This window comes from Cyprinodon tularosa, unplaced genomic scaffold, assembly GCF_016077235.1.
Source record: "Cyprinodon tularosa strain WSP-4 unplaced genomic scaffold, ASM1607723v1 ctg385, whole genome shotgun sequence".
Lineage (NCBI taxonomy): Eukaryota > Metazoa > Chordata > Actinopteri > Cyprinodontiformes > Cyprinodontidae > Cyprinodon > Cyprinodon tularosa.
The window spans coordinates 1,235,024-1,258,611 of NW_024039102.1; the positions used below are offsets into that span (position 1 = coordinate 1,235,024).

The 23,588-nt window shown below is 42.2% G+C and overlaps 1 protein-coding gene and 1 long non-coding RNA gene across 3 annotated transcripts in view; one reads left to right on the forward strand and one right to left on the reverse strand.

Moving 5' to 3' along the window:
• LOC119791227 lies at positions 1 to 20,625 on the reverse strand. The gene is made up of 5 exons (XR_005281823.1): positions 20,340 to 20,625; positions 17,865 to 17,992; positions 691 to 828; positions 254 to 545; positions 1 to 180 (listed from the first exon to the last, which is right to left on the reverse strand). It is a non-coding gene; the product is annotated as an uncharacterized LOC119791227 (long non-coding RNA).
• Positions 19,958 to 23,588, forward strand: part of tmem259 (transmembrane protein 259) — a 17,556-nt gene continuing 13,925 nt past the window's right edge. The window contains exons 1-3 of one of the 2 annotated variants that reach the window (XM_038297211.1): positions 19,958 to 20,240; positions 20,361 to 20,553; positions 22,011 to 22,365. In XM_038297211.1, the coding sequence (XP_038153139.1) occupies positions 22,153 to 22,365 (213 nt within the window). In that variant the 5' untranslated portion in view covers positions 19,958 to 20,240; positions 20,361 to 20,553; positions 22,011 to 22,152. The remainder of the gene's footprint in view (positions 20,241 to 20,360; positions 20,554 to 22,010; positions 22,366 to 23,588) is intronic. The other variant, XM_038297212.1, reaches the window with a different exon arrangement.

Consider the following 23,588-nt stretch of genomic DNA (forward strand, 5'->3'; position numbering starts at 1 on the left):
ATGTTATTTTCTGTCTGCAGAGCTCGCTCTTCCATTTGGAGATCAAATTAGCATACAGTTGTCAAAACCCAGAACAGAGAATGCAGAATTCAAGGCAGAAAGACACACTTATTTCTCAAAAGCATTTATTATAAAACGAAGGATCAGTTGTAACTGCAGGGACGTCTAAAGTAGGAACCTCTGCAGAGGGAAAGTTCTGGTTAGTTACCACTTCAATCTGATGGAGGAAGATTATGAACACAGAGGCACTAACCTGGTCTTAAAGTTAACTCTGTATCCATAGGAAGAGGTAGATTCTAGCCTGACTGGCTGACAACATCACATGGCAGACACTTCCCAGAGAGTCCCAGATGATAACAAACAGATCCAAGCAGTCGAAGGAAGGTAGGACTATCCAGAAGTAGGAGCCAAAGCCAGTGTCAAAGAGGTTCACAGGAGTCCAAGCGAGAAGATCAGAAATTTGAAGAGGTACAGAAGGACGATGTCGGTGTCAGGAAGCAGATCCAGGTTCAGTCAAATGGTAGAATCAAGCAGGAGTCTGAAGACTGGTCAGGCAAACAGATCAGAACAGGAACAGGCAGGCTCAGATGTCCAAAAACAAAATGGGTCGGGATTAGGCAATCAAAACACAATCAGTTAAGCTAGGGAACTCTTACCAAAGCTAGAAGTGACTGCAGGTTTAACACTTACACATGAAAGGTAGTATGGATCTTCATGGAATGAGGGAGCTGGAGGCGGAAGGCCACCGGGAGGTTGGGATTTCAACTGGTGGCCCCTCTGCACCATAACTGAGTACAATCTGGAAAATCAGTGCAGCATGTTCTCATTCTTTTACACACACACACACACACACACACACACACACACACACACACACACACACACACACACACACACACACACACACAGGCAGTTACTCAAACATACGGGACCATAAGCTTCTGTACAGTTGCTGCATAATTCTGAGAAGCTCACTGTCACTTCTACCAGTGTTATTGCTGTTACCTTTGTTGCTTGTTTGTTCTTTTGTTTCCCTGTGCCCTTTTACAGGAGCCCACTAGGAACAGTTTCTTTTTTCAGACATATTAGCTGGTTGTATGGTTTTGTTGTCTTTTTTTGTTGTCTTTATTCTCTTTCTGTTTCTGTCCAAAGGAACTCTTTCCTTTCCACTGCTTTTCTTTCTTCTGTCTCTCTGTCAGCTTCAGCATTATAAGTCACATGTAAATTTGGTAACAAAATGAATAAATGAAGTAGCTGGCCCACTAATGCTACGTTTAGACCGGACGCAGCAAAAGCAGCAAATCGTCTGCTGCTTCATTTTTGCTGCTCGTACCAGTTAGTTCTGACGCGCGGCTGAAGCAGCTTTGCTGCTCTGCCTGCGCGGTGCAAAAGTGGCTCTGACGCGCGTTGGGCAGACCTACTCTATCCTTTCTCTGCCTTGCAGCTATATTTGCTGTGATCAGTGGGAATAAAGTTTTTAAGTGAGAAAATACACCTGAAAACTTCATCAGTGAAGTCAGTTCAATCCTGATGAACACACGTCCTGCCTCCCAATGTTATTTCTGTCGGAGCCGCTCAGACCCCCACATACCACCGGTGCGCCGACAGAAGGAATCCCTTCAACAGCAGCCTCTGGCCGGGTCGCCTCCTCGCGGTTCACCGCGGCGGCTGGTAGGTGTTTTTCATCTAAATAATCCGATCTGCAGGCACCAGAATAATAAAAGCGAACATATTCTGCCGGCAGATGTATGCATTTTAAGTTAATTATGCGTTAATAAACTGTTTAAGAGGAGTGATCAGAGCGGTCTGCGTCATCAGCGCTGTGTCTCTCTCCTAGCCAGCTCCCAGATCAGCTTCTCTGATTGGTTGACGCGGCGTGTCGAGCAGCAAAAATTAAATTTTTCCATCTCGAGCAGCAACGCGTTTGCGGCGCGTCACGCGCGTCAGATGCTTAAACGCGCCCGACGCGCTGCTTCAGCTGCTCAGACGTGCTGCGCCTGCTGCTCAAAACGCGCCGCGGGACCTTTTGCTGCGCCTTGACACGCGTCAACCATTGACTTTGCATGTAAACTCGCTGCTTCTGTCGCGCCAGCTGCGTCCGGTGTGAACGCAGCATTAGTGTGATCAGATTGACCTAAAATGCTTAACTTGGTTTCTATTTACTGATTGGCCCTCTCTTTCCGACGGTCCGCCTGGGTATGAAAACCTAAAGACAGGCTGACAGAGATCCACAACCACAGCAGAATTCTTTCCAGAACTGGAACTTAAACTGGGAAACCCCTGTTGGAGACTTTGTTTGTCGGTGAGAGTGAGGATTTCCCCCATTTATTTAGTGGAAGGGGGTTTGGGCAGTGGAACCAAATGGACCATCTTAGAAAATCTGTCATTGATGGTGAGGTTGACTGTGATACCTTCAGAACAGGTTAACCAGGTAATGAAATCCATGGCAATTTTAGGCCATCGTCGGGACGGGATGGGTAAAGGTCATAGAAAACCAGATGTGGGACTTCTGGACGTCTTGAACTGATTGCAAAGCGGGCAAGGTGCCACAAACTCTTGTACATCTGACCAAAGAGCCTCTGGATTCTGAGCTCTACACCCGAACAAGTAGGCCGAGACTCTCTTCTAAAAGTGTGGTGTCACTTGAGAGGACATTGAATGAAGAATGTAGGCATCGACCCCCCTTCCTCTTCCACACAAAGCAAACGCTCTACCATTTGAGCCAATTCCCCGCATATACAGGTGCTGGTCATAAAATTAGAATATCATGAAAAAGTAGATTGATTTCAGTAATTCCATTTAAAAAGTGAAACTTGTATATTATATTCATACATTACATACAAACTCATATATTTCAGATGTTTATTTTGTTTAATTTTGATGATTACAAATGACAACAAATGAAAATCTCAAATTCATCATATCAGAAAATTAGAATATTACTGAAGACCAATAAAAACAAAGGATTTATAGAAATGTTGGCCAACTGAAAAGTATGAACATGAAAAGTATGAGCATGTACAGCACTCAGTATTTAGTTGGGCCTCCTTTGGCCTGTATTACTGCAGCAATGCGGCGTGGCATGGAGTCGATCAGTCTGTGGCACTGCTCAGGTGTTATGATAGCCCAGGTTGCTCTAATAGTGGCTTTTAGCTCTTCTGAATTGTTGGGTCTGGTGTATTGCATCTTCTTCTTCACAATACCCCATAGATTTTCTATGGGGTTAAGGTCAGGAGAGTTTGCTGGCCAATTAAGAACAGGGATACCATGGTCCTTCAACCAGGTACTGGTAGCTTTGGCACTGTGTGCAGGTGCCAAGTCCTGTTGGAAAATGAAATCTGCATCTCCAAAAAGTTGGTCAGCTGCAGGAAGCATGAAGTGCTCTAAAACTTCCTGGTATGTGGCTGCGTTGACCCTGGACCTCAGAAAACACAATGGACCAACACCAGCAGATGACATGGCACCCCAAACCATCACTGACTGTGGAAACTTTACACTGGACTTCAAGCAACGTGGATGAAGTGCCTCTCTTCTTTTCCTCCAGACTCTGGGACCTTGATTTCCAAAGGAAATGCAAAATTTACTTTCATCAGAGAACATGACTTTGGACCACTCACCAGCAGTCCAGTCCTGTTTCTCTTTAGCCCAGGCAAGACGCTTCTGACGCTGTCTGTGGTTCAAGAGTGGCTTGACACAAGGAATGCGACAGCAGAAACCCATGTCTTTCATACGTCTGTGTGTGGTGGTTCTTGAAGCACTCACTCCAGCTGCAGTCCACTCTTTGTGAATCTCCCCCACATTTTTGAATGGGTTTTGTTTCACAATCCTCTCCAGGGTGCGGTTATCTTTCTTGCTTGTACACTTTTTTCGACCACATCTTTTCCTTCCCTTCGCCTCTCTATTAATGTGCTTGGACACTGAGCTCTGTGAACAGCCAGCCTCTTTAGCGATGACCTTTTGTGTCTTGCCCTCCTTGTGCAAGGTGTCGATGGTCGTCTTTTGGACAACTGTCAAGTCAGCAGTCTTCCCCATGATTGTGTAGCCTATAGAACTAGACTGAAAGACCATTTAAAGGCTTTTGCAGGTGGTTTGAGTTAATTAGCTGATTAGAGTGTGGCACCAGGGGCCATCAATTTTGAACCTTTTCACAATATTCTAATTTTCTGATATGATGAATTTGAGATTTTCATTTGTTGTCATTTGTAATCATCAAAATTAAACAAAATAAACATCTGAAATATATGAGTTTGTCTGTAATGTATGAATATAATATACAAGTTTCACTTTTTAAATGGAATTACTGAAATCAATCTACTTTTTCATGATATTCTAATTTTATGACCAGCACCTGTACATATACAGTTTATCAACTGCAAGAGTTTTTATCAAAGGTTTTAAGTTGTAGAAAGAAAATATTTAAATTTCTGATAAGGTAGTGTTAAAGAAAAATGATTATTTTTAGTCTTTAATACAGTTAATCTTATGGCATGTGTAAAAGGTATGTTGTATACTCTCCTTGTGAACATATTTCTTAATTTTGAACAAGTTTGTGAAGATAACCTTTCCTTGAACCAGATTACTGAATTTAAGTTTGTTCCTGAGAATTTATGGCAGGAAGAGGCCGCATTCCACACCGAGTCTGTGAGAGCTTATCTTGTGTTTTATGACCTTAAGAATTCTAGATGCCAGGACAAGCTTTCCGCCTTTTCTTTTTAAAACAAAGAAGCAAATGACCCCAGATGTTTGCAGTAAATTAGGTGAAGCTCTAGGCAGTGTCAGAGATGGCTTCTGGTTGGAGGACCGAGGGCCAGCCTTTTTTGAATGGATTAGATACAAGAGGATAAAGCTTTCTAAATAGAAGTTACAGATCAGATTTTGCTCTTGCAAACTCTCCAAAGATGTCTTGTACGTCTTTGCTTTCTTTCCTCCTATGTCAGGTAATGGAATGTATGTCTCTGTTGTTCTGCAGTTTCTGGTGTAGGTTTGTGCATTGTCTTATTTCTAAGTGTATGCATTGTCTTATATTGGATTAAACTCTGTAATTCTGTGACGTCAACACGCAATGCTGGTTTTCATAGAGACCACACGCAGCTCGCCGGGTGGACCTGGAAAGGGAAGAATGACAAGCCAACCTTTTTCCAAAGTTAACTATGTTAGAATATTTTCTTCCTTAACAATTGGGGGCTCGTGCCGGTTCTGGAGTCTCGGCGGGCGGCTGTTTGGTCCTGATTGATCCGTTTCGGCCCGACACTTCGGTGTGGTAAGACAGTATTTGATTATTTTTCAGTTGTCTGAAGCGCCGTGTGGTCGGACCGGTGCTGATTTGCTGTGTGCGGCCTCACAGAATTCAGAAGCTGCAGAGGTAGATAGAATCCCTCCTAAAAGAGTCGGTTGTTTAAGGATTTGAATAAATACACATTACAGGGAACTGTGGCTAGTTCAAACAGAGCCTTTACGTTAACTCTGACTTAAGCTGGGTTTTTTAAAAGAATGTTTTATTGATTGATTAATTAATTAATTGATTAATTAATAAAGATTAATTTATTCTTTAACCCTGAGGAACAATGCCTGTGCCTCTAAAAAAGAATTTCGGGTGTCTGTGTATTAATTAGCAGGGGCTTGTATCAGCCCGGAGATTTCGACTCATCTCCAGTGGACTTATAATTATTTGGGTTAATTGGATCGAGTTGTATCACTCATGGAAAAGGACTAATGGCAGGTTAATTGGACCGAGTTGTATCACTCGTGGAAAATAAAGGACTAATAGCAGGTTGGATCATCTTTCTTTGGCACCCTTAATCGGGTTGCTTATAGTATAAAGGACTAAAATAAATTATTTGATTTAATACGGGTTCAATCGCTCTCCCCAGCTGAAAAAAAAAAAAAAAAAAAACCTTTTGTCACTGGGCGGATTGATTGATCGAATAAACTAAATTGAGGCTTATTTTCGCCTCGAGCTTGACCCAGCTCTGAAGTGTAGGACTGAGAAGCTGAAATGAGAATAAAAGGGATTTGTAAAAGTGAAATTGGAAAATTAAAAGATGCGTCATACATTCTTTTAGCCGGCACCTGACATTTTCTTTTCTTTTCTGTCTTTTCTTGACTGAACTACAACGTTGTCTGTGTTTCTGTGTTTTGTATGTTTCTTTGTGTTTGTGTGCGTGCTTGGCTGTGGGTGATCTATGGGTGTGTGTCTGTCTTCCCCGTTATATTTTCCACCACGCGCTGCTGTCTATTTGTCTGTCTGTGTCTGAATTGTGCTGAGATTGTGCAGAAGTGATTTGTGTTTCACTACGTGGTATGCGGTTGTCTTGTGATTTTTGTGTTGGTGGATGGTTAATGAGATTGTGTATTGAAATATTGTCAAATGTTTGTGCTGGATGTTGTATTACTAACTTTCTGTTAAAATGTGCTTCTGTGGGACAGAGGTGTCTCCGTTTTGGATGCAACTTTTGTTTCACAGCAGGGGGATTGATTGACCCCCCCATTTGCATTTTGGGAGCGCTTCAGTTCTGTGCTATTTCCAGCTCATGCTTTCAGGATTCTTGGATTTTGATGTGAATTACTTTTAGAACTGTGTTTTGTGTTGAAATGAAAAGTACAAAATAACAGATTTACAGATGTTTTTACTTTCTCAGCGGGAGAAATGTGTGGCATCAGTTCCAGGCTGGAGCACTGGAATGATCCAATTGTTTTTTTTATAATACTGTAACATTGACAATCACTTCAATTTCTAGGTTTCCTGACAGGATGGAACACCCTCACTGATTGTAACAAGAGAACAAAAATGAGAACATATGGATGTTTTTCTGCTTAACAGTGTTTTCTACACTGTTAATGTAGGACATGTTGAAACACTAATGAATGACTTTGTTTCTTGTAGAATGATCTTCGTGTGCAGCCCATTTTGCATATTACATGACCACATGAACGGTTTTTGGGTTTTCCTACAGGGGGTCTAGGTAGCCATTTAATAACAGTGGGCTATCATGAAATACGGTTGTGTGTATAATATGGAGTTTTTAAAAAAGGTTCGCTCAAAACTGAACAATATTAGAACTATTGGATAATTATGTCTTTTTTTATTTTTTATTTTTTTCAACCATGGTGTTATAATACTTGTGTTTAAGACTTTTACAGGACGAATTTTGGTTTGAAATCTGGGGTAACATCCTGCATCTTTCTTACAATGGGGTGTTGATGAGTCTGCTTGAGTGTGAATGAGAGTGAATGTGTAGGCAGATGGCCTTTGATGGGTTTTAGGATGCTCTATGTAAATATGACCTCAGTTTAGTGTGTAGCTGTGTGATATTTTTCTTATTTTAAACTATTTAGGGACAGTAAAGGTTTTGTTTCATAAATATGTTTTTATTACTGTTTTACGGACAATTTTAAGGTAAAGACGATTACATATTTTGGTGTCACAATCTGGTTGAAGCTGAATCATCTGCTTGTGCAGTGAAATTAATATGAAACGAGAATTCAGCCTTGGTTTAAAGCAGATAAATGTAGTTATTAGGAAACTGTGTTATCCACTTTGACTAACAACACTAACAAACTAACCTAAATTCTAACTAAATAAACTTGGTTTATATTTCTTATGGGTAACTGATTGGACATGTTGAAATTTTAGCATAATGGGGGAAAGTTCTTCCATTTTTGTTTTTCCACCTCTAAATTGTTTTTCTTTTGGAAATAAGAAAACACAGGGGGATGTTATAAAGATAAGATATTACAGATGGAACTTTGAAATTTACATCATCTCAGTCTAGTTTGAATATTAGATGGAAGATTGGAGAAATCGTGGAACATCTTATGATATTTTGTTTTTTCAGCAAATTATTATATAAAAGTGACATAGATTCTAAATTGTTTTCAAAATGATAATTTTATTATATCAACAGGGGGAGAAGGAGAAGTAGACCCTAATTCCTGGTAAATTTTTGGATATGGTTAATGGTAAATTAGTTAATCAATAATTTTAATTTTTTTTCATTCAACAATAGTGAATTATGGATTTCTTTGATGTAGAGTCATATGGCCTTCCTGCTTTACTACAATATGGTGTATGTGATATAAAAGCTTCTACTAAATTAGATTTGATCATCTTAACAGTAGCTTCTGTTAAGAATAATATACAATTAGTTACATTGGTTCAAAATACCTTTTTACTCCTACTTGAGGAATTGTTAAGTTTTTTTCCCCCTACATTAAAAATTAATTTCAATAATATGGTTTTACTTGGGTATAAACCTTATTTTCTGTTGTTTAAGGAAACCCAGCAGACTGTATCAAAGCTTTTAACACTATAACTAATTTCTTTGTGCAACTGGAGAAAACTCACAAATATCCAAAAAATATAAAAAGCATTTTCTTTCAAGAGAGGAAGAAACCGGAGCACCCGGAGAAAAGCCCAAAATCTCAAATTTGTCCTAAAATGTATGTTGTTTCAACCACATGCAACCACAATCCAGTCAAAACTCTGCTGTAACTAAAACGAGAAAAAAAAAATCTGTGTATTTGGGTGTATAGTGTTGGAACGGGGTGTAGTTTTACAAAAGCCATGGGTGACCCAGCAGATCTTCCAATGGGGGCCAATCCTCGGCGTCAATCATCAGAGCCTTTGTCAGAAAATCTTGGCAATTCTCTGAAAGCGTTTCGCTAATCTCAAATTCGTTTGTGTCGAGGACCTTGTTGTGGACTAATTGGAACAGGACTTCTCCCAGCTGCCATACTGTTGTGGGTTCAGCATTGTGGTCGACTTGACTAAACCAGTCCATTGGGAGGTCATCAGAAAAACTGCCTAAAGCTTGATTAGGTTTTCTTTCAACAAAGCAGCTTAACCCAAAGTCTATGAGGTAGACTTGTGGCTCCTCTGAGCCTGTCCTTATCAGGATATTATCCAATTTAATGTCTCCATGGAAGATGTTTGTGTTGTGGAGGTAAATTGCTGCTTGTACCAGCTGTTTTATAATAATCTTGGCATCCTTCTCTTCGAGGGGAGCTTTTTGCTTTGTGAGGTAGTTTGAAAGGTTATCACAAGGCATGGGTCTCTCCATTATTAGAATTACTTCCTCGTCTAGATCGTACCAGTCTAGAAGGAACACCATGGACGATTGTTGCACAGTTGTATCTCTTAGTTTGAGCATGACAGCTACTTCCAGAGGAATATTTCTGCCATTCTCATCCTTATGGTTGTAGTTCACATAGTTTTTTAGGATGCGTTTGATTGCCACAGGTAATTCATCCTCCCGGCGATAGCCTGCAAACACAGACCCAAAGGCTCCTTCTCCCAGTTTATGAAGCTCAGCATATTTTTCCAGAAACTTGGATTCTTGGGAATCTGCCCCATTATCTGTCTCAGTAAACTTCACCTTCTTGCTAGGTTGTTCAATCAAGTCCTCGGCCTTCCTCTTAAGATTTCTCTCCCTTGAATCATTTTTGGTACTGGTAAGTAGCGGGTTGGGGCTGCTAGACTCTTTATTGATGTCCAATGAAGGCGAAGGTGTAGTAGGGACTTGCTCCAACTGTATCTCCGTTTTCATTTTCTTAGCAGGTGGTTCCGTTTGCTCTACTTCTGTCATTTTCCTTTTTGGACTTGTAATGGTCCTAATCTGGTTCTGACAACTTGTGGAGGGTCCGACCTCTTCAGAGATCATGGTCTTTTTTCTGGGGGTCTCCTCTTCCGCCACGTTATGAGGTCCACTATTTTTACTAGACCCTGACCTTTTTGGTGTCATGACACCGTCGCTATATTGTTGTGTTTTGACAGCTGAATCTATTAAGCTCATTATAGATTGCTTGACCATCTTTGTCATTGAATTTGTTGTCGTACAAGTGTGAGCAGCCTGTGTCTATGTCAGAAATGTCTCAGTCTGAGGTCCAGTTAGAATGTTTCCTTTTAAATTCATCTGTGATGTCATAACAGACATTCTGATGACATCATTTTAGAATGTTCTAGCAACCCGCCCACTTTTTTTTCCCTTTTTTCTTTTCCTTTCTTTTTTTTTCCTTTTTTCTTTTCCTTTCTTTTTTTTTCTTTTCTTTGTTTTTAACATTGTCCTGTCTGGCAATGTGGCAATAGGAATAATTGTCTTGATGCCAAAAAGAGCCAGGCAGATTTTTCTTTCACAAGTGTAGCAGTATGGCAATTGCCAAATAGCTTCACTTGTTTTATGCATATAAATTGCTTTATTATAATTATGCAGGGAGTTTTACAGTTTATATGGACACTGCAATGTAAATAGAGCAGAAAAACAAAAGAAGAAAAAGGAAAAAAAGAGAAAAGATGAAAGAAAGAGGAGATAGAAAGGAGACAATGACAAAACATTTTCAGTCTGCTTCATCACCTGCAACGAGATTGACATGGTACGAGACATACAATAAAGCAACACCTTAAAACTATCACTGAAGTAGTATTATTAAGTCTGACATGTACTCTGTGTTACCTGAAGATATGAATGTGGGCTTTCTGTATGGAAGTGAATCTCTGGGTACCTAGAACCAAGCACCTGTAATTGTTTGTGAGGGTGCACTTGTGCATGTAAAGTTTATCCATAGAGAAAATGCTCAATAGTGGTTGTGGAGAGCTGAAGAGGCACACACCCCAGAACACTGAGTCCAGCGCCGGGAGACCCAAAGCCCCAGACGCCCAAAGGGACCCCAAGAGCAAAGGCACCAAGGAGGGGCCAGCTCAGGAAATCAGACCCCCACCAAGGGAGGAGGAGAGACATCCCAGAGGAAGCCCCCCAGCCACCGCAATGCCAGCGCAGCGGGGGGCCTGGCCGCCAGGAATGAGCCAGTACCCATCCGGGCATCCACCTCCAAACACCAAGCTCCACCAGTGCACCGGCGAGCCCCGACGCCAGCCAGCGGAGGGAGAGCAGGACGGGGGGAATGGGCTCCGCACTTAGCGGAGACTTGAGATGTGTTTGGGAGAGGGGGCAGTTCAGACCCCAAACTGGGAGAAAAAAAACCCAAATCACAATCGCAATCACGCATTCCCTCCCTTGTGCCCCCACTCGCACCACAGAAGAAAAAAAAACTCACATCCAATAATACCAGGACCAAAGACCTGGCGGCACCGGTGGTTGGTACCGGGATTATCGGATAACCCAATAAGTGAACCTAAAATCCGGATGGGGGAGAGGGGAGCGGCGACACCACCACACCAACCCATCTCATCATTCCTGCTTCGAGCCCGGCCGCCCGCACACGGGCCGGACCACCCCCAGCAAGAGCCCCCCCCGGGACCGAGGCCACCCAACCAGAACTGCTCTGGTAAAATTCATAATATAACATTTGACTTCTATTTAGTATGATGTTATCAGGGTAATGCAGAGTCTAGATTTGTGACTTGATTTAGAGTTTTTTCAACAGTTCAGCAGTCTGGTGGCAGTGGGGAAGATACTGTTACAGAAGGGTGCAGCAGGGAGAACAGTCCATGTGGGGGTGGGGGCGCGAAAGGTCGCTGATGATGTTACGGGCTTTGGACATGCAGTGCTGGGATGAAATGTCATTAATGGAGGGAAGAGGAGCCCCGATGATCTTCTCTGCTGTTCTCACCACTCTCCTTACTTTCTTCCAGGCTGAGGCGCTGCAGCCTCCACACCACACAGTGAGACAGCTGGTCAGAACGCTCTCTATGGTGCTTCTGTAGAAGGTTGTAAGGATGTGTGGGGGCAGGTGGGCTCTCCTCATCTTCCGCAAGAAGTACTTGCACTTTTGTGCCCTTTTGACGAGTGAGGAGATGTTCATAGTCCAGGCGAGGTTCTTTGTGATGTGCACCCCCAGGAATTTGCTGCTGCTGATCACCTCTACAGCTGGGCTGCTAATGAGCAGTGGAACGTGGTTTGGTCCGTTGTTCCTGAAGTCAACGATAATCTCCTTCGTCTTTTCACATTCAGGATCAGACTGTTATCTCAGCATCATCCCACCAGCTGCCCCATCTCTATTATGCACTTGAAATAAGAGACTACAGTTGTTTTTTTCTTATTCTGATAAATATAAGTTGTCTTAATCCATTGGTAAAGAGACTCACTTCCCTGCTTAATTCAAGAAAAAAATAATTTATTTTAAGAAGAAATTTCCTCTCCACTGTCACTAAAGGTATGCTTGGTATAATTGCTTTGGAGTCAATGAGTCAATACAATCAGCTGTTTTCCTGAGATGGAAAACTTTGAACCAATCCGACTGTACTACCTGGCGGTCTGTTTTGAATCAGTATATAAATAAACTGCATTGAACTGAATTGAATTGAATTATCCACAGACTGTACACAAAGAAAGAGATAGGGTTCTAGAGGCCTAGTGAGCATCAAATTCAAAAATTCAAAAATACATCAGGAAAATGACCTTAAGGGATGGAGCCCTCACTGAATGTCCCAGACAGTGGAGGTTGGAAATTAAAAAAGTGGAGGAACCATAATGGGAGGAAAAACCCATGCATCGTATGTACCACAGACAGATAACTAAAGAATCTGATATGACCAAGTCATTGTTCATGGTGGATTACCTGGCTCAGGCTAAAAGGGTAGCTATTTGTTCCCAATTGTACTTTGAGAATGCCAGCTTCCTCTTACACAACTTTTATTTGGTGTATCTAGATATTATAATCCCTCTTTTTGTAAATATGACCTATCTGTGTTAAAAAGTAGGCCCCTCATCAAAGATCTTGACAGTGTTGTTTAATGAAAACATTGATTTACAAGCATTAATTATTTAACATTGTTATGTCAAAAGCCACAATTTAATATCCTGTGCAGCTTTACATTTTATTCCACCCATCCATCCATCCATCCATCCATCCATCCATCCATCCATCCATCCATCCATCCATCCATCCATCCATCCATCCATCCATCCATCCATCCATCCATCCATCCATCCATCCATCCATCCATCCATCCATCCATCCATCTTCCTCCTCTTATCCGGGGTCGGGTCGCGGGGGCACCAGCTTAAGAAGGGAGGCCCAGACTTCCCTCTCCCCAGCCACTTCTTCCAGCTCTTCAGGAGGAACCCCAAGGCGTTCCCAGACCAGCCGAGAAACATAGTCTCTCCAGTGTGTCCTGGGTCTTCCCCGGGGCCTCCCCCTGGTGGGACGTGCCCGGAACACCTCTCCAGGAGGCATCCTAACCAGATGCCCAAGCCACCTCAACTGGCTCCTCTCGACGTGGAGGAGCAGCGGCTCTACTCCGAGTCCCTCCCGGATGACCGAGCTTCTCACCCTATCTCTAAGGGAGAGCCCAGCCACCCTACGGAGGAAACCCATTTCGACCGCTTGTATCTGCGACCTCGTTCTTTCGGTCATGACCCAGAGTTCATGACCATAGATGAGGGTAGGAACGTAGATCGACCGGTAAATCGAGAGCTTCGCTTTTTGACTCAGCTCTCTCTTCACCACGACGGACCGGTACAGCGCCCGCTTCACGGCAGACGCTGCGCCAATCCGCCTGTCGATCTCCCGCTCCCTTCTTCCCTCATTCGTGAACTCATACATTTTATTCCATTAAATTTTAACTGTAAGCTTCCTAATTATGAAGAAAAATAGCCTCTTGGTCATCAGCAGGATTTCTCCTAGATTTAAATTCTGTTTTACATGTATCCTAATACCTCTGCCGATGGTTAAAAAACAAAGTTCATTCAGTACATTGAATACAATAATGTAGCTTTCCATTGGAGCTGTTCAGTTGTCTTTCTTGATTGTATTGCAAAGATGAAAATAATTTTTCATCATTAGACAGGCTTCACCCCTTTGGTTAGTTGTACTGTTTCAGAGTACTTATGAATAAAACTGGCTTGGTTTTAGAATTCTGTTGCAATCTAAGTCTGAGGTTTAAATAGGGACAAAACTGCTTAAAAATGCTGAGCCTAAATTATATCATAATGTCCATCTGATTTACATATGTATCATTAGCATTTTAAGCTGAAATAACTATGGGTTTGTCATGATTTATTGGCCGGAATTTGTTCCGTTAATACAACTTAAAGATTTGTTTTTTTTTTTTACTTTTATATAAAAAATGTCTCTGTCTAATTAAGATATATAACAAATATCATCACGATCATATAAAAAAGAAGAATTAGGGTGTCATAATTTTTATATAAAAGTAGAGGAAATATTTGAGGCCAGTCTGCAGAAGTTTTAAACATTGTCTTAGGTATAGTACTTGAAAAATACATTAAAAAAAAATAAAGTAGGGCTGTATTTCGGCCAGGGCTTTTCACTCTAGCTGGACTGACTTATTGATAGTATGAGCGTGGCCCAGAAGAGTCGTTAAGGTGGTGATAGCTTGTCATCGCAACACAGGTCAAAGCAGTACTGAGGTCAACTCTGCTGTTAGCTTTTAGTAAATTTTGTTGTTTACATGTATCTTGAGTACATTTAGAACATTTCTGTATGCAAAAGAGGTATTTTTCTGCATCTGTGTACTGAAATTTGAAACCCATTTTGTTACATTTGAAAAAAAAAAAAGCATTGGCTTCAAAAGTGGCAGCATCATGTCTTTGGGTTTCTTTGGCTTGGTCACAAATTGTTGTACCAATTGTTGTACCAAATGGACAATGGCTGGAGGTCATTGTTGTAGTAAATGACTAGAAACTTGAAACAGTGACAGAAAAAAATGCCACATTTAACAGAAGTAATTTTGAATAAAACATAAAATCTTTAAACTAGATTTTTTTTTTTTTTTGGTGAAGACAATGAATCCAGTATCCCACCAAATGAATGAAAACTGCAGCGCTTGCTTTAGACTCCCTTCCATGTGTTCATGTAAATGTGTTCATCGTTTCCATTTATAGTGTCATGTCTACAAGCACTGTAAACAAATGAGGGCAAACACATAAAACCTGTATACTTAAGCACACACTACACTTTAAGAGTGTCCTCTTGCTGCACAAACAAAGCCAAAAAAGCACCGGTCAAACAGGTCGTTTAGAAATGGATGGGCAGGTGGAGGGGAGGAGAGTTGAGGGAAGTGCAGAGGGAGACAGAGAAAGAGAGAAATACACCCTTTAAGGAGTATGCTTCGGATCCAAGGAGCAGTGGAACTACATGCTGCCTCACCTTTTTGCTTCTGGTTCTGAGAAAACCGTACCAGTTTCCAGCTGCTCCAAATACAGTTAGGGAGAGGATAATTTCATCCAGAGACACAAATTAGGGTTCTAACTGAACTAAGGCTGTGTCTGAATGTTTGCCCTAACCACTATATCAGACACTATACAGTGGTTAGGCCATTTTAGATGACTGTCCGAATGTCTAGTGGATGAAAAAGTAGTATACTAGAAAAAAAATCTCCCACAATGCACCTTGAAAAGTAGTGATCATCCATGGTAACCAGACGAGGAGATATATCCTGGAATGATATGCACATGGAGCTCTCCCCACAAAGCATTATGGGATTTGCTGTAACAGCAGCCTGCTGTCACCATGGACCAGGGGTGGGCAATTCCAGTTCCCGAGGGCCGCTATCCTGCAACTTTTAGATGTGCCTTTGGTTTGACACACCTGAATCAAGTAATCAGATGATTGAGAGGACTCTAAAATAAATAACTGCATGCTTATGAGGTAACTCAGCCATTTCATTCAGGTGTGTTTGACCAAGCATGGATCTAAAAGTTGCATGACACCGGCCCGCAGGATATGAAAGTGCCCACCCCTGCCATAGACTATCACTACCTGACAGCGGCAAATATGACAATGATGCCGCAGGCCCTCGTGGGTCGGAGGAAGAGTTATGTGACCAACGGGGAGCAAAATGTAGTGAGTTAACTCTTTCTAAGAAAGGAAAGAGCTGCTTTCCTACCCTGGATAGTGTTCCTACTGTTGACCCTGCAAAGGTGAAGGGACACAGTTAGGAGGTGGCCATGACCACTATTAACCAATCATTGGCCATTGACCGGAGTAGCCCTCCAGTAGGGCACGATTTAGTTTTGGTAAAGCAAGGGGGACACAACAGGCCGAGGGCTTGCTGCTTTTAAAGGCTCTGCCCTGAGGGCAGTGATTCGTCATCTGTCAGATTAAACAAGGCAGCTGGTCACAGGAACCCTCTGCCAACCAGAGAGTAGCAGCAGTGATACTCTCATGCGGACTGTCCTAACAAATACATGTATGAAAAATCAACCATAATATTACAACAAATATACAGAAATAAGTTATTCATATCAATATACCAATATTAAAGACAACAAATACTGAATCTATTCTCTTTTCAGAGCTTGTTTTTGTGTTTTATTTGGAGAATGGAAAGTTATGTGTCTCTACAGGTCATTTAGGTGATTAGAGAACAACTGCTCAATCAACGTGAATATTATGCTGAATCATAAATGAATAATGTAAACAGCTAAAATTTTAAAATATTCCTGCCTATAAATCTCACCTTGGCAGCAGAACCTTCACCAAAAGCCCCTGTAACATGACAGATTTAACTGGGCCAGAACCCGTCTGAACGTGCCAAAGAAACTAGGGTTGGTCCTCACAGTGACAGGCATGCTGCAGTCTTTGCACACACACCTCTCCATCCCTGCATCCTGGAGGATGCTGCAGCTACCAGTTACCATGGCAACAGCAGGATGAAATGTCTTATTGAGGGAAACTTGGACCAGGTCACCGCCAGAAATGCAGACCAGAACCAGAAGTGTTTCTGCCACCCTCATAAAGGCTGACCGAGACTAGGGTTGGTACTGTCAGAAACACAGACCCCAAACGGTTCATTTACTTCACCCCTTCCTCAAATTTCTCTCATAGAGATCCATGCATTTTAATGACACCTCACCCACCTGAAACCTGGAAAATGTTCTCTTGTGTTTTTTTCTAGCAAAGGACCTAAGCCATCTCCCCACCGTTAATACTCTCCAGCCCTCATAGCTTTTCCATATATTATCAGATTCACTGATTCTTATTAATTGTTCCCAACAAGGCAGGATGAACAGGACCTGATCTGATCTTCTCAACGTCAGTACTGGTGCACCCTAGGGGTGTGTAAGTTCACCTGTTCTGTTCATTTTATAAACCAATTACTAGTGTTGTGCCAATGCCATTTTTTGGCCCTGATACGATACCCGATACCTGGCTGTGCAGTATCGGTGGATACCGATACCATACGATACCATCTGTTTAAAATTGATGTGTGTGTGTGTATATGAAGAACTGCATACTACTTGGATGTAAAATAATTGCCATCATGGCTTTGTCAAGAGCTGCCTACCTTTGTGAAGCAGAAAAAAAAAGACTAATACCAAGTGAATCCAGAGTTTTTATTACCTACCTGAAATGGGTGACAATAGTTGAAAAAACCTTTGGCTTTCAAAATGGTATCGGTGCCCTATTTGTCGGTACTGGCCAATACCGATACCACCATTTTAGTGCTGGATTCGGGCCCTGTCCGATACTGGTATTGGTATCAGTGCAACACTACCAATTACTGCAGTTGTATTGCACCAAAGAACTATGTGTTCAAATTTTCAGATGACTCAATTTTTCTCTTCCTCATTTTAGGCACATCAGACCAAATTTGTTACAGACAGCAGATTAAAACCTTTGTTCAGGGGTGCGAGTAACACTTTCTGACCCTTAATGTCCAACAAACACAATAACTGATCACTGATCTGAGGGTTCTCCAGTGGTCATCCGCAATCAGCTAATTGTACATGTACTACAAATATCTTGGATTACAAATTGACAATAAATTATCTTAGATTGCTCAGGTTGATTATGTCCAGCTGAGGCTACATTTTTTGAGGGCCTTTGGTGTCAGTCAGAAAGTCAAGCACCTCTTGTACCGTGCTGCAATATTGATCATTGGTTACGGCATTTCTGCCTGGTTTGATAACCTGTCTCTCCAAGTGAAGGCCAAACTTACTTACCTTACCCAAAGAGCGTTGAAGTTAATGGAAGTCAAGCACTTCAAACCATCTTCATCCATCCTTCCATTTTCTTTCACGCTTATCCCTGCTGGGGTGGCGAGGGGGTGCTGGTGCCTATCTCCAGTTGTCTATGGGCGAGAGGCAGGGTACACCCTGTACAGGTCGCCAGTATGTCGCAGGGCAACACAAAGACACACAGGACAAACAACCAACCAACTCACACTAAGGAGAATTTAGAGAAGCCGATTAACCTAACAGTAATGTTTTTGGACTGTGGGAGGAAGCCAGAGTACCCGGGGAGAACCCACACATGCTAAGGGAGAACATGCAAAGTCCATGCAGAATTGGGAATTGAACCCAGAACCTTCGTGCTGCAAGGCACCAGTGCTACCCTGCTGCTCCTTAAAGCTACAGTGTGTAACTTTTAGCGACATCTAGCGGTCAGACTGCAGCAACATGAACATCCCCCCCCCACCGGGACAAAATGTCTTCCACGACGTCTGCATCACCTACCTTCTCAAGTGATGAGGTTTGTTTACATAGATAATTTTACAGATAGTATTTCATTAGTCTGTGTAGGGTATAGATTTCATGTAAACTTAAGATAATAAATATACCCGTTATTTTTTCTACATCGTTGTGACATTTTGGCGATCTCGCAATCGCTAGTTTGTTGGCTCTGCGCTGCCGTAGCGCAAAGATGTCTGCCTCCATGGCTGCGAGACCCGCTCCTATGTAATTATAAATAACAAATTCTAAGGCAACGCAAATATTAAGGTTAAGACGCTGGGCTCATAGATGATGATAAAATAACATAGTTATGTATAATATATTACATTTCTGACTTTATATCCCTGTAATTATTACACACTGTAGCTTTAAATAAGCTTCAACAAAACAATAACCAAACAGACCCAAAAAATAATTTTCTTCCTTCAACAGTATAAGTAAATAGTAGAACAGGCAATGGTATCCAAAATTTTTACCATTTTTATGGTAGGATCTCTCTCTCTCTCTCTCTCTCTCTCTCTCTCTCTCTCTCTCTCTCTCTCTCTCTCTCTCTCTCTCTCTCTCTCTATATATATATATATATATATATATATATGTATTTTATTTAGTGTTTTTATATGTGAATGTAGTGTGACCCATAGTTTGGACTATGTAGCAGCCAGAGTCTGTACCCAAGACAAATTCATCATCATATTCAGTCCAATTCCGTTTATTTATATAGCGCCAATTCACAAAACATGTCATCTCAAGGCACTTTACAGTTCACCAGATCATACAGTCAAATTGATTCAAAGTTTTCTATCTAAGGAAAACCAGTTGATTGCATCGATTCATTGACTCGAAGGCAATCCCTCACACTAAGCATGCTTGTAGCAACAGTAGAGAGGAAAAACTCCCTTTTAACAGGAAGACTAAGGCAAATGTAGAGGCGGCCCCGTGCAGGAAACACCCAGCCAGGCAGACGAGCTCCGAGCCAGCTTCCATGTCAGAGGAGGAAGAGAGCACATCCAGCCAGTCAAAGTCAGAGAAACAGGACAACACTGAAAATCAGGCAGTTATCCAACATCTATAAACCAAGTTGTTGATGGCAGCAGCATGGTGTCACGGCCAAACAGGAACAGACGAAGCGAAGCTACTATAAGAAAAAGCAGCAAGAGCATGACGTTAGAGATTGAACTAACAGATTCTGCAAAGTGGGAGAATAGAGATAGAATGAAACAGAATGATAAAAATAGGGGTCCCTATGTCCTCCAGAAGTCTAAGCCTATAGCAGCATAACTATAGAGATAGCTCAGGATAACATGAGCCACTCTAACTAAACCAACTATTCATCACAATGTGCAGAGCAGTATTACTGAACCTCCTAATCATGACCTCTGCTAAACCAGAAACAAACAAGAAACAAACAGGAAACAAACTAACTAACATTATTAATCTTAACAATGTCTGTAATTTTAAAGTTGTTTATAAAAGGATAGAGCCTGGACGCTCCAAGGGTCAGGGTTTAAAGAGCTGGCTCCTGATAGTCAAAGCTCAGGGTTTACGCTCACGCCTTCCTGTCAGTCTGCGTTCAGGGCTGCCGACCCTCCCTCCACTTCCGGTGGTGATTCGCAATTAGCAACAGCCTGTAGCTAGCAGCAGCCTTTAGCTGAGGCTCTGCTCATTTCATCCATCGGGCTCTCAGAGTGGCTTTCCGGCCTCCTCCTCCAGGTGGATCCGACCGAACCCGTCCTCCTGTCGGCCCCGAGCTGCCAGCTACGCGCTAAGGCGGAGAATTATCAAGCTTCAGTCGTCGGTTCTTTTAGTTAGCATCGAGCTAACAGCTATCCTGCCGATGAAAACATCGCGAGGAAACTTCACTGACAGGTGAGTCAGACGCACCGGCGGTGACCCATAAACATACCTGAAGAAACCCTTACAAACCTGCAGTACGTCCCTAAATGTCAAAAAGGACCCCTAACTAACCTGCAGGGCCTCCTGTCGTAGTTTGGGGGCCCCTATACATTTCAGAGACCCGTGACACAATCAGCAGAGGCCCCTGCACTCCCAAAGGAGCCCCACCACACCCACAGAGGCTCCCTGCCGTCCCTCCAGAGGCCCTTCTCACCTGAGCAGGAACGCCTTAACTGGTCACGTGATGCAAACTCCGTAGGGAGCATCGGGTCTGACATCTGCTCAGGTAAACATCAGCAGAACCACACTGAGCCCTCTGACCAGCTGAAGGGAGAAACACTGATGAAGCTGCTGCTCCTGGTCCAAATGGATACGAACTGGATCCTTGTGCATCCTGCTGGTTTTGGTTCAGTTTAGGTCCAAATGGGAAACATTCCTAAAAGCCACCAGAGATCAAAAGTTCCAAATAATGTTTTTCGACACTAAGCCTCTGTGTCAGAACATGCTGATAAAAACGATCTATATCTGATGCAGTTTAACTTAAAGCAGCTTAACTAAAACAGAACCAGGTAGCTGGGATGTTAGAACTACAGATGGTACCATCTGGCTTCTCTGGGCTGATTCCAAGTCATTGTTTATGACCTGCTGTGTTTTTAAAAAGACAAAATGTTGTTGAATCTAACAGATTTACAACATAATTTTCATTCAGAATGTCTCTCATTTAAGTTTTTTTTTGGTTTTGATCGATTGTCCTGAATCAGGTCAGTTTTAGGACTTCATTAACTCGAACTAAATATGAAATTAACAAAAGTTTAAGATAAATTTGGTTTCATTTACCCCCCCTAAGTTCCTCAGACCCGCCCTGCCTCTCTGTACTACTTTAACTGGTGCTGACTGGTCTTCATCTCTATCCACTCTTTTTATTCCCTGTTATTTTAGGAAGAACTCATGGCAGCTGGAAGGAACTGACCTCTGATTATATCTTTAATATTGGTCTGTTGTCTTAAGGCGAACATATATTTTAATTGGTTTCATTATCACCTGGAGTATAACCTGTAGTCAGCTAGTCCACTGATACGACTTTCGAAGATAACCAGCTGCAGGGTTTCGTTGATAGGATGGATGGTGTTCCTGTAGGAGCATTGTCTGCCTTTTTCAGGAAGGAGAAAGTTTGAACTGACCTGGCGGTGATGCTTCATGCTTCTGCAAACGCTCCAGAGACGTTCCTGCTCCACAGACGGGGAAAGGGGTCATTCAGGAAGGGAGTCAGTGCTGCCGTTGGAAAGTTGGATGTTTAAAATTCTGAGTCATCCAGGTCATGGAATACATGAAACAGACTCAAATCAGGAGCAGCCTCAGTGCCGCTAAGCTTTCACAAAAACGTTTTGACTCTTAGGCTCCAAAAGAGCTAATATGAAAAACAACGTCTGACAGTAAACTGGGAAACTTTAATTCTTCTTCAAGAATATTTTCCTTTTTTTTCAGAAATTGGGTGTTATTTTCCAGGATTCTGTTTTGTTTTTTTCTCATGAATTTATTGTTATTTAGTTTTCTTTGGTTTATTTATTTATTTATTTTCCAGCAGCGCCTTTGGACTGACAGTTAATTTTGTGCAAAAACTGAAAACCTAATATTTAAGCAAACTAGGAAAACTACAAATAACTGACAAAAGTCTTAATTTCTGACATTCTGTATTTTGGTCCAATAAATGACTGAACCGGGTTTTTATTATGAAACCTTCAGGCTACTCCAGGTCCCAGAGGGTCTCCCCTGTGGACGGTTGTGCCAGAATTGGATCAGAGCTCCGCCTTCATGAAGCAGACCAGAACCATGCTGACCTAGGAACCGATTCCGGAGCCCCCAGAGTCCTGCTGTGACCGTGACCATGTCAGAGAACCAGGCCAACAACAACAATGTTCCTTTGAACAACAACAACATGGGGCCCAACCGGGTCCGAAACCCCAACATCAACCAGAACCCGCTCATCAACGTCCGGGACCGCCTCTTCCACGCCCTTTTCTTTAAGATGGCCGTCACCTACGCCCGGCTCTTCCCGCCGTCCTTTAGGAGAGTCTTTGAGTTCTTCATCCTGCTAAAGGTGAGACATCCTACAGAAAGGTGACAGGATGAGACCAGGGGGTTTCATCAGTGGGTCAGTTTTCAGGGTCTTGGTTCCGCTGACTACAGTAGCTCAGAAGCAGAATTAAAAAAATGTGGTTTTACTGAAGCTCATTTGATGTTTGCTCAACTAAAAATGCTGCTGTCATAGGAGAGAGGTCTGCAGTAACACATTTTCGCCTCCATGTGTCAGACCAGAGGAGCTGATCTGGGTTTAGTGAACCTGTCCACACATCTTAGGCTAGCTTTGCACTGCAGCCTGAAGTCACCTATATTTTTTGGCCCATATGCGATATGTATCTGATCTTTTCATGACAGTTTGAACAACACAGATCTGATTTTTTCCAATGCGATCCAGGCCGCTTGGTGATTTGGTCCTGAATCAGATACGAGTCTGATCTTTTCACATGCGATCTGTCGGATGAATGCGACCTGAACGCTGTTAATACCCGACAAAGGTCACTATTCTGCGGCAAGAAAAACAACATCTATGGCAGACGATGATGCGGCGAGCAGTATTTATGTTTAACCATCTTGAAAAGATTGTGTTTTTATGGTTGGGAAAGATCGCTAGATGCGCTCCAGCACTACCATCCATGTTTACTTCAGTAAACACAGAGCACGCTGGCCTGGGACATCATTGCGTCCTCTACTGTGCATGCGGGACACTTGCGTTGTCACACAGGAGATCACATACAAGTCGCATATATTTGGAAATGTGAAGGGCAAGGCAAAAAAAAATCTGATTTTTACAAAAAAAATTGAATTGAGCTTCAAGGCCTGCAGTGTGAGCGTAGCCTTAGAGAAGGTTCAACATAGCAGCTCCTGTTGCCCTACAGCAGTGCTGAATTAGAGGGAGTCTCCCCAATCCAGGGTGACTTCCTTGCATGTCCAAGAGCAAGGATTTTGATTGATTCAGATATGCCAGCGGTATAGTCCCCTGGAAGAAAGAAGAGTCCAGGACTCCCTCATATAAACAGGCTTGAGTCAGAGCCGAGATTAGTTCTATACTAAATAGAAACAGATTCTGAGAGGAAATCAAAGTTCTTCAGTAGATTCTGGTCCCTCAGCTAACAGCCGGTAATAAGGATGCAAGTTATCAATTAATGAATAAATCTAAAGTTGATTCTATCAATTGACTAACAATTAATTGGTAAGCATCCATTCACCTAAAATCCACAACATGAACCGCTGAATATTTTT